Below are 14,981 nucleotides of genomic sequence, written 5' to 3' on the forward strand. Positions count from 1 at the left end.
AAATCGAAATTCAATGGAACTATTTTCACATTCGCTGGCAATGAATTCATACACATCAATATGACACAAATATTGATTTACTTGCACTTGTAACATAAATGTTATTGAAGCTGATTACATTAAATAATGTTAAATTGATAAAATGTCAATGTGATTAAAATCAACAAGAAGTACACTTGAAAAAAAAAATACACAAAATTGTCACCACGATGTAAAAGTCTATCATAGAATATGTCCAAAACGGCACTTTGATTTATGAAATGCTCCTCAAACACTCTGATTTGCTCATTGATAATAATCCTTGTTCATGTTTTTTTTCTCGTCAACAATTCGATAAGTCTTCAATTGCGAAACAAAAATAAATATGTATATAATTTGTAGTTAGTGAGATTTTTTGCGTGCCATTGTTCGGCGCGTTCAATAACACAAATAACGGGATTGAAAAGGCAAAGAAGACGACTTGTCGTCAATCGTTTTCGTTTGTGTTTTTAATTTAACATGTGGAACACACATCGACACAAAACACCAACAACACAGTTTAAATGCAAAGTAGAGCATATTTAAACATTGTTTTTGATAAACACCCTCCCGAACGGTGTGTATGTGTGTATATGCATGTGCATGTGTACATTAGGGTGGTCCCGAAAGCACACAAATTCGAATTTTGAACTTGATTAGACTTGGTTCAAAAAACATGTGTACAAAGTTTCTTCACTCTACGGCATCGGTAACCCGTGCCTAAAATTGTAGCAAGTTTTTTTTTTTTTTCAAACAAGTACCAAGTCTAACAAATGAATAATGCGCTGCAATCAGTGCTATGAAACGCACGCTCAGTTCATTTCGTAACTCAATACAGTGAGCTCTTTGCATGCTCGGTGCGCTTGTATGCTCGCTGAACGAATGAAAGAGCAGCTCACTTCTCACTCAATTCATACGGTGAGTGAGTCATTTCTCGCTCGCATCACATGTTTGTTTAAATGCATTGTTTGTTAAAAAATAAAAACTGAAGAAAAAACATTTAAAAAATGTAAATAAAGTCGATATCAAATCGACTCATACGAAAAAACCTGAATCAGCGAAAATTCTTAATTTATCATTTTACTTTTAATGTTTTTGTGTAATGTAACAAATTCAAAATATTTATTACGATTGGTTTAAAAAAATGCATTTGAAAAATTTACACTGAAAATTATTGACAAAATAATTAGAAAATAGTTCATATAGCAATCATTTCAAGCGAGCATTTCACGCAAGATTTCACGAGTGAGTCGCTGCTCACTCATTTCTCTACTGAGTATTATTTACTCGCTCAATGGCGACTCAGAGACATGTCACACTCGCAATACAATGAGTTTTATGCAACTCACTAAGAGTGCTCGGTGCGATGCGGTAGCACTGGCTGCAATCAAAATGCGAATCTGTGTATTTTTGAGACCACCCTAGTGGTACATGTGCCAAACTGTTATTATCTGTTGGAAAACTCGCGCGCGTCCGGGTCTGGTTTGGTGTTACACATAAATAGAGTGAATAAGAGTGATCGCGTGCCAAGAAAATTGGGTAGTTTTTTTCTTCTTTCTCTCGATTTGTACGTGTATGTACACGCTGGTGTATGTGTATGGCACGCGAAAAATGCAAACCGCTAACCTGTACACAATCGTTTTGTGGGAATGTGTGTTTGAGTCGCCAATGACATTGCTACAGTGAATGAGGGGCGAATAGGCCAAAGAAATGTATGCATGTGGGTGTGCAACAGTCGTTCGTCTGTACTCATTGGTATTTGAAATGATATAGTAATTACATGTGTCGACGATGATAACAACGATGCATTGTACGCGCGATACACAAAGTCAATTGTCGAATGTAATCGAAATTGAGGGCGGGTATCACTATATAAATGTTTGCTATTGCGCATAATCGGGAACGCCTCCCCACCGTTCGGAACAGTAAATGCATGGCAAATACATTTACAGCCATGCATTTGAACCAATATTTGTGTGTTGCAAATTATTGAAGTTAGCCAATCAACTGACAGCATATTTATGTGCACACCAGGCGGAAAATCTCGCATAAACCACGATGAAACATAAAGTAAACAATCGACGAGGCATTAAAAAACATGAAAAAAATACAACCATGTTGTGTATATCAAAACCGGAAAACATTCTCGAAGCGCACAGACAAACACACACACACACATACAAAATCAATTTTCACTATGCAAACGAATGAGTCAAACAAACAAATGCAAAATAATTACATGCGCATAATTTAAATTAGGTTAAATAGTGAAAGAAAAGCCAGTGGTTTCTTTGGTTTAGTTTTTATTTGTAAATTTTCACAAACAGTGTCCGACCAAGAGCTTAACATTTTCTCTCTTTCATTTCTGTTTCTCTTTTTTTTTCGCTCTTCGTTCAATTTCCTCTCACACGTATTGCTGTTTATCGCCCACAGTAATTGTACTTCGATAAATATAAATACTTGGAATACCACTCTATGAAATTGTGGCAGAGACTTTTCCTAAGCTTACTTACTTCGATGAAATGTTTTAATTCATCACTTGAAACACCGTAAAATTTTTATTCAGTTCACGAAACGATTAGTTGTTTAGTCACCAATCACATATTACGAAGGTATATTCATTTACAGTAACCTTCGATTCCGGTTTTTCATTGAATCACTTCAATTGGGATTTCCTTCAAATTTCCAGACATATGCTTTTCAGTTAGCAGCTTAAGATACATTTGGCTGTTTTTACCTTGGCCTTTTTCCTCTTTTGTATTTTTCGTGGAAAAATCTTTCAAAGATTTAGAAGAAAGTTTAGAAACTCTGAATATTCCCAATTTTCACGCACAACAATGGCGAAATATGTAAAATTTAATTTGAGCAAAAAAAGCCTTGTAAAATTGAAGGAAAAAAAAACATGGAGAGTGAGAGAGAGAGAAAGAGAAGCCTATGAATCGAAAACAATTTGACTCGAGTTATTCGTGCATGGAAATTCATGTTTGTTGATCTTTTGACACATGTAAAATGAATTATGATACATTATTCTAAACTGAACAAACCCGCACTTAAAATGATGAATTTGACTAGACATAGGGAGTGAGAGACGGTGCGAGGTGGATATAAAACGTGGTGTAAAGTGCAATGAGTTATGTTATTTTGGGCATGTGTTATGTCAATTACAATGACTGCGATGATATTTTTTAACCTTTTAAAATGCTAAAAACATACAATAAAAAAAAATCGAAATCTTTAGCACAATGGGTTGTCGAAAAAAAAAACGAGCGAGGAATTTGCCACACAATAATATGTGACGAAAGGAAGAAGAAAAAAAAAACAGAGAGAGAGACTTCTAACAAATTGAATAATTCAATAGGCATTCATTCAGTGTGCACCCTTCTCATAATTGAGTCTCTTTCTCTCTCTTGGCAGTTCCCCTTGCATTGTGTGTCATCATCATCGTTCCTTACTCATGCTTCTTTCTCTTCATTTGTGTGCTCGATTTTATTCCATCCATTCAGTTCTCTTTTTTTTGGCAAAAATAAACGGCAAACATAGTACATACACACACATACAGTTAATTTGATCATAAAACAAATATTATTCGCATCGTCGCCTTTATTTAATGACCTGCCAATGCAGTGTAGTATCTAACGCCCATTTTTTTGTTGTTTTTTTGTCGTTATTGTTGTTGTGCAGTATCTAACACCGTTTAAAAGTTAAATGATCTTTTCCGTATGTATGATATATATATGTTTCAGGGTACGAATAGTAGCATAAACTACTAAACTTAGCCGAATAGGTGTCATCATCGTGTTACGCTACATATGTTAATTTTCCATCGAAATTCCCTGAGCGTTCGTTCCGATCGTGTGTGTATGCTTTTTCTTTTTCTTCTGTCATGATTTTTTTTACTGCGCGCTCGTGTTGTGATTTTTATCCAATCAATAAAAAATCATGATATACCAATATCATTCAATTTAATGGCTTGTATGTAGAGTTGTAGACCTTACTCCGTATTGCATCATGCACATATTTGTGCACGCAAATCGCTATTGAAACAACTACTTTATTAACTCTATGACCGAGAGTCTCGGTCCGAGACAGAGAAAAAAAGTTGGAGTGTTGGTTTTTTTTGCCTGCACTAAATTTGTAATTCTACAATGCTAATAAATGGTGCTTACAACATCGGGCGAAAAACAATAATAAGATTACTCAATTTTATTCAATCACAATTCAACAATGCCAATGAAAATGATTGACTCGCGCTCTATTGGAATATGGAATGTTGACCATTAACGTGTGGGTTTATTTTTTCTTGGTCCCTGTTGATAAATTATTATATGGTCGGCGTGTGCAATATGCGCTCGATTTGATTTACTGACGACATTTGACTTATTGCAATATACTCGTACAAATGAAACGAACACACATTGTATCATTAACTAACGTATAAATGTGTCAATTTGAGGGGGGCCAATATGATATTTTCATATTACATAATTCGAAGAAAAGAATCATAGTGCATAAAATTTTGGTATTGATGTGTGTGTATACGTGTGTATTCCTCATTCATTCGATTGCAAACACAGAAAATCAATGGAATAAGTGATTTAACTTGAACAATTCTATTGTGATTCATTGTTTTAATCGCTTTTCATGCATCAAATGATATAATCGCAATAAATCTATCATCTGCTACATGATTTTTAATATTCACCAGCCACATACACTGTATGCCAAGTTGAAATTAAATAAATCAAATTACTGAATCGAATTGTACTACTGGAATGAATTTAGCATATTATAAAAAAAAAAATCAATTTTCCAAATCAAATAAAATCAGTTTGCCATCAACCATGATGTAGATAATTAATGTAAAAAAAGCCGATAATGATATTTTTTATCAAATTTCATACTTTTTGACGAATTTCTTTTCGAATGTTGATTCAATTTATGAGCCGTTAATATTGAATTTGATTCACGGTAATTGATTTTTCTCTCTTAACCTGGGGCGATAAACTAGATTAAATCAACACTTTTGATAAGGCTAATAAACCGCTAAATATTTTTAAGGACTTTTGTGTGACCATAAATGAAACATAATCAAAACAAGCTGGATTATCAATCCCACAAAAGAAAATAACTCTTATAAGAATTCAAATGTTTATCGTTTTCTCTTTGTCTAAAACTCATTCTCGCTATGAATATTCATTTCAAGATTTTTAAACGAATCCAAAATCGTTTCAAATGACGATTACATATATAATATCTAGAGGGACTTGAAAAAACACTTCAAATAAAGAATAATAATAAAAGAACTTCAAAAATTCCGAACATGTGAAAAATTCCGACGTATGAATTTAAATAATTTTAAAATTCGACGAAAATTTGAATTTTTCGGTTATTTTCCACTCTAAATGTCACAATTTATTACTCATAATTGAAGAAGGCCAATTTTCGGTTATGTGTAGGCAGCAAATTTTAGCTTAAACTTGGAAGAAAAATAGGGCAGATTTTCATGCCAGTTTTGAGAAATTGACCGATTTGTGTTTGATATTTTGATTCTTTGACGGATTTTGGAACTAAAAATTCGAATTTTAAATTTTTATTTGACGCCATTCGATATCTTTCTTCAAGACCTTTAAGACGATATGCATATACCCTGGTTATGTCAAGTGAAAACGTTTCAAGCCTCAATGACAATTGCCTCATACGCAATGACTTTTAAATATATTCCATATAATATTTTCAAAATTCCAGATTTTTTGAACGAATTAGTCCAAAAGCTGAAACCTAGTTGTTGTTTTGTTCAATGGACCATTACTTAAATACAGGTGACCCGATTTTCAAAGTTCTATGTTTTTTTCTAAATCTATGGCTCATACATCAATGACAACAGAAAGCCTACTAGATTACGGTTTGGAACTGTGTATATATCGCATCCTCTTTCCGTCATACTGGGATGGTTTCGTCATTCGCGCAAACTGCTGTTTGCGTTTGCTGTATATGAAACATGTAAGCAAGACGTTTTTTCTTAAATCGGAAAGGATTCTATTAAAATGAAACACCGAAAGCTGTTTGCGAATTTTCTAAAACATGGGTGATGGATCCTAGGAAATGAGATCCTTTTTGTGAGGAGAAAACTTTTTTTCCCATTTGAAAAACTTTTTGAGCAAAAAGAGGTCCTTGTTTTCAAAATAGAATATAGGTTGGAAATAGGTTGGAAACAAAATAATTATCATCAAATGTCAATTTCCAATCACCCTGGAAAGCCATTATTTAAATAAATTTAAAGATAACAAAATACTATTCAGAATTCAAAGCTTTACATTTTTCATCACATGCATTCTTGTGATTTCTTTTGATATGATTGATTTCAAGAACAATAGTCAATTTCAAGAGAAAAAAATAACAGTAATAATAAAAATTACAATTGAAATCGGCTTATACATGTATATGAGTTCGAAAAAACCAATGTTTGGCCCTTATCAAGTGATGTCAATGTAATTAGCAAAAGAAAATTCGTATTAAACAAATACTTGGTTTATACAGCTTCCGTAAGCTTTTCTCGGAATGTGTGTGGCACGCTTTTCCCCAATTTTATTTTAAGTACTCATAAATCTAGACATATGTTAAGTTCCATTTAATATGACTTCGATAATTTCGTTTAAAATTTTACCTTGACTGTTCTTTACATCTCACCATTTGCCAGCAAATGAATATGTTATTGAATCTCGCTTCATGATTACATGTTAAAGATCTTAGTCTTAGGAAATTGTGTTCTTTGCGATGAGTTTTACGAACCTTGAGATTGTGTGATTAAGAAATTGTTGACCTCACGGGTTTTTTTTTCATATCTGAGACTACAAAGAAATTTGAACAATAAAAAATAATTAACAAATGTCATTATAATAATTATTTCTAGCTATGTGTATCTCGTTGAGACGAAAAAGTTTTATCGAAGGCAAATATTCGTTATTTCTCATTGATTTGCGTGAAATGAATCCAAATATACGTGGTGGTAGAAATGATTTGTGCTACTTATGCCCCCTGCTTCTCGCTGGGCATAAAGGTGACTATTCATTTTGATTGAGAACAAATTCAGAGCTCTCACTCTCCAGCAACTCACTTTCGAGTTTCTTGTTGAAATCTGTACCATTTTTCTATGGCCAAAAAATCTGAAAAATTCCCTTACCAGTTTGTTGTGCATAATTTGTGCATAACAAATCCTTATCGCACTGAATTCGTGCATCCAGGAGTGGCTTAGTTGTCGATTTAGCCAATATATTTTTTCCTTCTATTTTGTTAAAAATATTTTTTAAATAATTACTAATTTTTTGTTCGAAATTCATCTTTTTTTCATGTTAAACGAATTTTATTTGTTCAAAAAATGAATCTACCCTTCCTAACAGCTGTTTTGGAATGATTTTCATTTGCTTTAACCGAGTAACACGTTGAAAACCCTGAAACGTGTACTCTGTACTGTCTTTGTACACTGTATATACTTACAAAAGTTCAATGTGAAAATAGTGGATGCCACATTATTTTGTTTTCCTTTTAGTTTTTGGCATGTTTAGGTTGTCATTTGAGTTTTTTCGCATTACCCTTTTGCTTTTCGATTTCGATCGAGTTGAAACCATCTTATATTCAGCTCGACCATGTATTCGTGCAATGATTGAAGACGTGCGTAGCACATATATGTATATGTGTGTGTAAAGAGTTGAAAACAATTTCTCAAATAAAGAAGTTCAAACAATTCAAATGTGTTGGTTTCAATTAGGTTTTATTACTATTTTTTTAATTGTTAGCATGATTTCTTTTTCAATTCATGACTTTTCTTGATGTATTTATTTTTCTTCACGTATTTTATTTTTATTCATTTATTTTTTTGTTTCATTCTTGTTCTTCTCTTTTGTTTCTGATTTGTGTTTTAATTGTTCACGGTTGTGGATGAATGCATGTTCCGTTCGAATTCCTCCAAACTGAGAGCTTGTGTTGCATCCAAGGATGGTAGCTTACCGGCAGAGGCTATGATTTACACAGAAGTAAATATGAAAATGATTAAAAATGACTTATTATAAATAAAGTAGATGTACAATACCTTGAGCTAAAAGTTCTGGTGAAAACCATCGAGCCAGTTGATTGCTAGTAGGCGAGAGTGTTCCATCTCCATTGCTTCGTTGTTGTTGTTGTTGCACCTCATTATGAACCACTGTAGAAACAAATTACAGTATTGTTTACAACATTTTTGCGGCAGGAAAGTAAAAAAGTGTTAATACTTACTCATCGGTGGTCCGCCCATCATTTGTTGATGTTGTTGCATCATATGATGAAACTGTTGCGCTTGTTGAGCTTGCTGAAACTGTTGGAATTGCTGTTGTCTCTGTTGTTCGAGATTGAATTGCGGTGGTCTGGTGCTATTACTATTTCTATTAAAGAAAATGATTCATAAAACCAAATTGATTTTCCAAGAAATTTGTAATGAGATTTTGTGGGATTTGAATTCTCCAAAGTACTTACGCTCCCATCAAAAACGCTTGTGGATATTCATTTGTTGGAAATTGATTTGATATTCCGTTGCCTTTAACAATTGGACGACCTTGAAACGGTGTTTAAAAGATAAAACGAACAATTATTATTCACTGCGTTCCGATATCGATTAACTTTCAATTAAAATGTTTACGTACCTTTTTGTTGGGCGAGAAGTTGCTGCTGGTTATTTATTGGTAATTTTTGTAGCAATCTTTGCATGCTTACATCTGGCATTGCTTGAATGCCCTGCATTTGCAAACCTTGCATCCCTTGAATGGGCACATTCTGTTGCATGCGGAACATATTGTGTTGCTGTTGCTGCTTTATAAAGATACGGTTAAAACACAAATATTATCAAATAGAAAGAAAAAATATTCGCCATTGTTTACCTTATTGATGTCTTTATTATTGATGTTGGCTGCATTGGACAAATTTGCTGAATTATCCATGTCTTTTTCGGCAGTCATTTTACGTAATACAGATGTTGGAGTAAATGCAAGCGTAGGAGTTGGTGACGATGTATGCTGATTTTGGCTCATTTGTTTCAGGGCAGCACTCGAATTTGGTGAAACACCACGATTCATTTGCTGATTATTCATTGAGCTTTCGTGCATATTTTCAAGAATGCCATTGCTATTGCTTGCGAGATTCGATTGATTTATGTGTGGTTGCTGTTGTTGTTGTTGTTGCTCCTGTATTGAAACAAGTTTTGATGTGTGTGTGTGTGTCAAGAAAATTCACGAAGCAAAAGAAAAAAAAAAAAAACAAAATATATGTGCATACCTGACGTTTTCGGAAGTTTTCCCGTTGCTCTTCAAGTTTCTTTTTGATCAGAGCATTTTGCATGATCGATTGCGTGTGGAATTGAAGCTCACGTGGTGAAGGAATGCGTTGTGGAATACCTAAGGGGAGAATCACAAAAGAAAAGAATAAAATTTAAAATAATCGATAAGTAATCGGAAAATAATCGAAAAACAATCAATAATAATTAATAAGTAATTTTTAAGTGATTTGCTTCTCAGGAATACCATTTGGTAATGGTGAAATTCGCAATTGTTGCTTCGATCCAGTGACAGCTGCTTGCAAATACAATTGACGCAGCATGTCTGGCGAAAGAGCTGCATTGTTTGGCGTTTGCATATTTGGCGGTATATTCGCATTTGGAACTGCCAACTAAAAAAAAATATAGCCGATATGGAAAAATCAATAAATCGCACACTTAAAAAAATAATTATTCTCATTACAGCGAACGTAATAGGTACTTACATTGCCTGGCAAAACTGGATGTGATGGCATATTACTTTCGGGTGGTAACTGTTGTGCAGTGGCAACACCATTACCGCCTGAATTGAAATGGCTCAAAACTTCGAACAATATTTCACGGTCACGTAGATTCACTTGCGGATTATTCAACTGCTGTATCAAAAATCCTTGATTCAGGTCACCATTGCTTAATCCTGAAACGAATAATATATTACATTTTCTACATATCTGCTTTGTTCATGTTTGGTATTTTAATGATTAAATTACTTTGAATTAAAACTTGAGTCTCTGGCCGTTTTAAAATCTCCATACGTTGTTGCGGAGAGACAAGCGGAGCTTGTAAAGCTGACGGTATACTGCCGCCCAAAAGCATTTTCTTAACAGTTTCTGGATGCGGAATTAATTGACGTGGTTGTTGATTTTGTGCCTGTGGTGGTGGAACCGGTCCAAATGGAAACATTTTCTGAAATCAAGCAAATGTATCCATAATGTTAGTTAGGTGCGTTCGAGTAAGTTTTTATCAAAAATAAACTGTTTAATTATTTACCGGTTGTTGATGTGGTTGCTGTAGTGGTGGAGATGGTTGCTGTTGATCTCCGCTGATTTGTTGTAACTGAAATGAAATGATAGCAATATTATCAATGGTTTTTTAGTGGATTTTAAGTGTATTGACGTGCTCACCAGTTTTTTAAATGCAATCATATCTTGTTGTTGTGAATTTTTCATCGTCGACACATCGTTTGGTATATTATTTGATGAATTGCTATTTGATGGGCCAGATTGACGGAGTCGAGCCTCCAATTCTTCGACGCTAAGTGGTCCATGATTGGTCATCATTGGTTGATGTGCCATTTGTGGTGGTTGTTGTGATTGTTGTTGAAAATCATTTTGTTGCATATTATTATTTTCCATCATCTGATGTGGTGGCATTGGCATTCCGAGTGATGGTAGTGGCACTGGTGGACCTTTTTGCATATTTGCCGAAAATTTTCCGCGTTGCAAAAATTCGAGAAAACTATTTTGTGGTGGTGCATTTGTTTCACCTTCATTTCCTCGCAACATTTCAAAATGCACAAACGGATGCGTTTCACCGTTCACATTATGACTTGGCTCGGGTGGCATTTTTTCAGGTGCTGATGTTTGATTTGGTTTTGTTTCTTCAGCACTGGATCGGAACCATCGGCTAAATCTTGATTCACCTGAGCTAGCCTCAATGAATGCATCATCATCACCCTGTAATTGAATAACAACAATAATAATCGTACGAAAAATCGAAAAAAAATGAATTGCAAACACAACAACATACCGTTAAGAAATCTGTAATATTTTCAACCTTCAAAAAGTCTTCAATATTAAAATTATCATCTTTTTTGTTCTGTTTCGGTTCGGCGTTGGCCACTTCAATATCTTCTGGTTCATAGTCATTTGATTTTTCATTGTTTGCCTCACGATGACCACCACTTTCGTCGTTGCTCCCCTTATCATTATTATTATTATCGTTTGATTTGTCATTTTCTTTATTCGGTTTTTCAGCATCGCTATCATAATCTGGCGTTGCTTTCTCCTCATCTGCATCGACACTGTTACGTGATGTTGGCGATTCATTTCGTGCCGGGTACTCTTCAAAGCCACGCAACTCGATTGTGTCATTTTGTGAGGTTGGACCACCGCTAAACCATTCTGGCTCTTCAGCATTTCGATCATTATACTGACGACGACCACGATTATCATTGCTACTAAAATTGTACTGCGAAAATGAATTCATTCGATCGCTATGGTTGTATCGCGACATTGAATTACGCGGCATCACATCATCGTTGTATCTACTTGAAATTTGAAGTAAAAAAAATAAATAATTACATTCCAAAAATAATTCTTGTGTTGATGATATTGTTTTCTTACCGTCCAAAATCTCGATCACGATTGAATCGACGATCACCACGATCGTTACGATCATTTCTATCGCCACGGTCATCATTTCTATTGCGATCCATTCTCTCCATACGATCCAATCTATCATTTCGATCAAGTCGATCATTGCGGTCATATCGATCGTCAAGAACGCTGCGCTCACGGAAATCATTACGACTATCTTTGTCCAAAATGCTATTATTGCCCAAAATTGTTCGTGATAAATGTGCATGCGGCTGTGTTACGATCGATGATTGCGATTGCTGTTGTTCATTTTCACGTTGACGATCTCGCAAGCCCAAAAGGCCACCGCCTGGACGCAGATTGAAATCTACACATTCGGCAGCAAAAAAGAACAGAAAAATTATTAAAATCTCTTGTTTTTAATTCAATAATAAATAATGAAGTAAATTGGAAATGTACCATTTGATGTAGTGTCATTTGTTTTGCTGGGTTCAGTTTTAGTTGCTGCTGTTGTAGTTGTTGGTGTGGCTGTCGATGACGATGCCGATGCCGATGCCGATGCAGAATTTGTTGGAGACGAAGACTGATCACCACCAGTTGATTTTGATGGAAAATCATTTGGTCGACTGTATTTTGGATCGTCCCATGAGTCTCGCAATGGAATTCGTCCGCTACCGATTCGACGACTCTCATTTGCATTTCTATACTCACTGCATTTCAATTGAAAATGAAATCACATTAATTCATGAGAGAAGGATAGAGAGAGAGAGAGGGAGAGAAACACCGAATAAATCTTACGTTTGACGACGCATGAACATGGATCGATCGCCAGACCGTTGATCTTCATCTTCGGCACCGTTCGAGTTTCTACTATTCGATATACTACGTCGGGCAGCAAGTGCAGCTGATGGGTCTTCTTTCTTGGGCGTTAATGCACTGCTTCGTTTAATTTCAGTGCTAGACGATTGCGATGTGCCTTTTTTTTAATTCAGAGAAATTATGAACATTAAACATTCGAATCAAATATTACTATTTTTATCTGAAATATTTCGATTTGTTGGCCGTTCCCTACCTGGAGTGCGACGTTTACATGCAAATGATGGCAATAAATACGACGAAGACGTTGTATTTGTCAAGGAAGTATTTGATGAATAGTTTGAAGTACACTCGTTATCATCTCTACCACGATTTTCTCGATCTATACACGCACATTTCAATTGGAATCAATCGTTATTTTGTGGTAAAATAAAAATGGTATAATTTTAAATGAAATATACACGCACCTTCGTTTGATACACCAATGCGAACCCAGGCGCGACCAAGTTGTTCTGGTTTACGCTTTGAGAGTTCGGAATCTCTTAAATCGAGCAAAAATTCGCGAGGATAGCGTATGATTTCGGGCTTGGACGAGTCTTTACCGCCACGAAAAATCAAAATGTCTTTAGTGTTCAGATGTGAATATTCTTCAATCAATGTCGCGTATCTCATATAAGATTCAGCATCCTGAACTGATTTTGGGTCGTTTGAGTGTTCCGATTTATGATCGTCATCTAAATTGGTAATGGTGTCACAATAGAAGAAAAAAGATGAAAAAATTGTGAATTAGTCCAAATTTTTTACGGATATAGCAAAAATCTAAGCAAAAATGTAGACAACATCCACAAAATCACTCACCGTTTTCGTTATCCGAATGACTCGGGTATAGTTTTTCCTTCGAATTCGACAAATTATTTTGGCTTCCGGTGGCGCTATTTGCCATTATCAACTAAACAATGGCAGTTCAATTAAATTCTTGATTGTTTCGATTCGGCGTGATTCGCTGTCAGGTCGAAACACATAAAATTTACACGAATTGAATTTGCCACACAAAATTTATTCAGAAACGCGATGATGAGTGGTTTCGGGGCGCGGTATTTTTTTTTATTGTTATTTAAATTTTGTTGTTCTTTTATTTGTTCAATCGAAATTGATTTTCGCTTTAAATACTGTCAATTGAGTTTTGATTTCGAATTGTTATCTTCTTTCTTTTTATTGCAAACAGAGTTTAGAGCATTTGTCGTTGAAAATGGCGATTTTTTTTCTCTACTAAATTTATTCCTTATGCGCTATGCGTATGTATGTATATATTTATCGCGATGTTCACGTGGATTTTCAGATAGATGAGGTACGTAGTATAACTAAGTACGATAGTCGTGATTTTTTTTTTTAAATCGAATTCAAATGAAATGCACCACCACTGTGTCAACGACTATGCAGCAACAATTCCGATGAAATAAAATTTAAACACACTTTACGACTGAAAGAATATCGTGCTCAGACGATGATAACAGTCTTTTTTATCACACAAAACAAAATAGAAAATGTCCATGCAAACTTATGCAAATTCTAGTAGTACTTGTTTCGAAATTCGGTTTTTTTCTCTTTCTATTTTTTTCTTTTGCTTTTGTTTCAAGTGTTCCTTTTTTTTTAAATTAAATTCTATTACTAGTGTCTATGCGTTATTTACATAATTACCTACTCCTGAACTTTCGGTACGTGTTATTTTTTCTTGTTTTTTTTTTGTATCTCTCCTTCTCTCACTCTCTTTCTCTCTTACACTCTTGACTTATTTTGTTGTTCTATTTTATTTTTTATTATTTTTGTTGTTATTATTTAAGTAAAACTATACTTCAACCATTTGCGTTAAATTTCTCCTTTTTTTGTTTTCAATTATTATCACAGTCAGACGTAAATTTTATTTTTAAATTGGTATATGTTTGATTCAATATTTTTTTTAAATAAATTTAAATGTTATTTTTTGTTTATTCTTGCTAGCAATTTTTGTTTCTTTTTCTGTTAAAAGTTAAATATTGTTTTTTTAGTCTGAATTTTATATGCAAAGTTTTTCGTTTGTTTAAAAACTAGTTCACGATATTTGTTTACTGGGTTGCAAATTTTTTTTTCTGCTTATTTTCGATGAGTTTATTTTGATGTGCAATTGTTGAGTTGGTGTGTGTGTGAGAGTTTTTTTTAAATTTTTTTAAGTTGATTTATTGACTGACGTTTTTACTTGGTATTGGTTGCTGGAAAATCGAAATATTTATGTAGATGTTACTTTTGGTGGATGTGCGCATTGGTGGTGAGTTCTTGTTTTGGATGCGTGCTTTTGTTGCGGTTTTAACTGAAAAATGAAACGAACATTAGTACATTCTCCAATTTAGCTTAACTTTAAAAACAAAACAAACGAAAATTCTTCTATTTAAACCCTTCGAATTGTCAAACATCGATTAAAATTGTATTTTATTCATGTCATCAGATGATAAAGTGAT

At 34.2% G+C, this 14,981-nt stretch overlaps 1 protein-coding gene across 3 annotated transcripts; it reads right to left on the reverse strand.

The window, feature by feature from the left end:
* Nucleotides 1–7,846: 7,846 nt before the first annotated feature.
* LOC116341641 (homeobox protein 5) lies at nt 7,847–14,447 on the reverse strand. 3 transcript variants are annotated; one of them, XM_031768842.1, is made up of 19 exons: nt 13,348–14,447; nt 12,957–13,223; nt 12,746–12,871; nt 12,472–12,649; nt 12,133–12,383; nt 11,701–12,040; nt 11,105–11,621; nt 10,480–11,031; nt 10,346–10,411; nt 10,066–10,261; nt 9,802–9,992; nt 9,564–9,708; nt 9,319–9,437; nt 8,925–9,227; nt 8,691–8,856; nt 8,524–8,602; nt 8,287–8,432; nt 8,105–8,215; nt 7,847–8,031 (listed from the first exon to the last, which is right to left on the reverse strand). In XM_031768842.1, the coding sequence occupies exons 1-19, from the start codon at nt 13,430–13,432 to the stop codon at nt 7,934–7,936; spliced, it is 3,936 nt and encodes a 1,311-aa protein (XP_031624702.1). In that variant the 5' UTR covers nt 13,433–14,447; the 3' UTR covers nt 7,847–7,933. The 3 variants fall into 3 exon arrangements, with proteins under 3 accessions (XP_031624702.1, XP_031624683.1, XP_031624691.1); XM_031768823.1 differs by having other exon boundaries at nt 11,105–11,624; XM_031768831.1 differs by having other exon boundaries at nt 8,691–8,853; nt 11,105–11,624; nt 13,348–14,446.
* Between the last annotated feature and the right edge of the window lie 534 nt (nt 14,448–14,981).

This window comes from Contarinia nasturtii, unplaced genomic scaffold, assembly GCF_009176525.2.
Source record: "Contarinia nasturtii isolate CC-2019 unplaced genomic scaffold, AAFC_CNas_1.1 Cnas_scaffold_129, whole genome shotgun sequence".
Classification (NCBI taxonomy): domain Eukaryota; kingdom Metazoa; phylum Arthropoda; class Insecta; order Diptera; family Cecidomyiidae; genus Contarinia; species Contarinia nasturtii.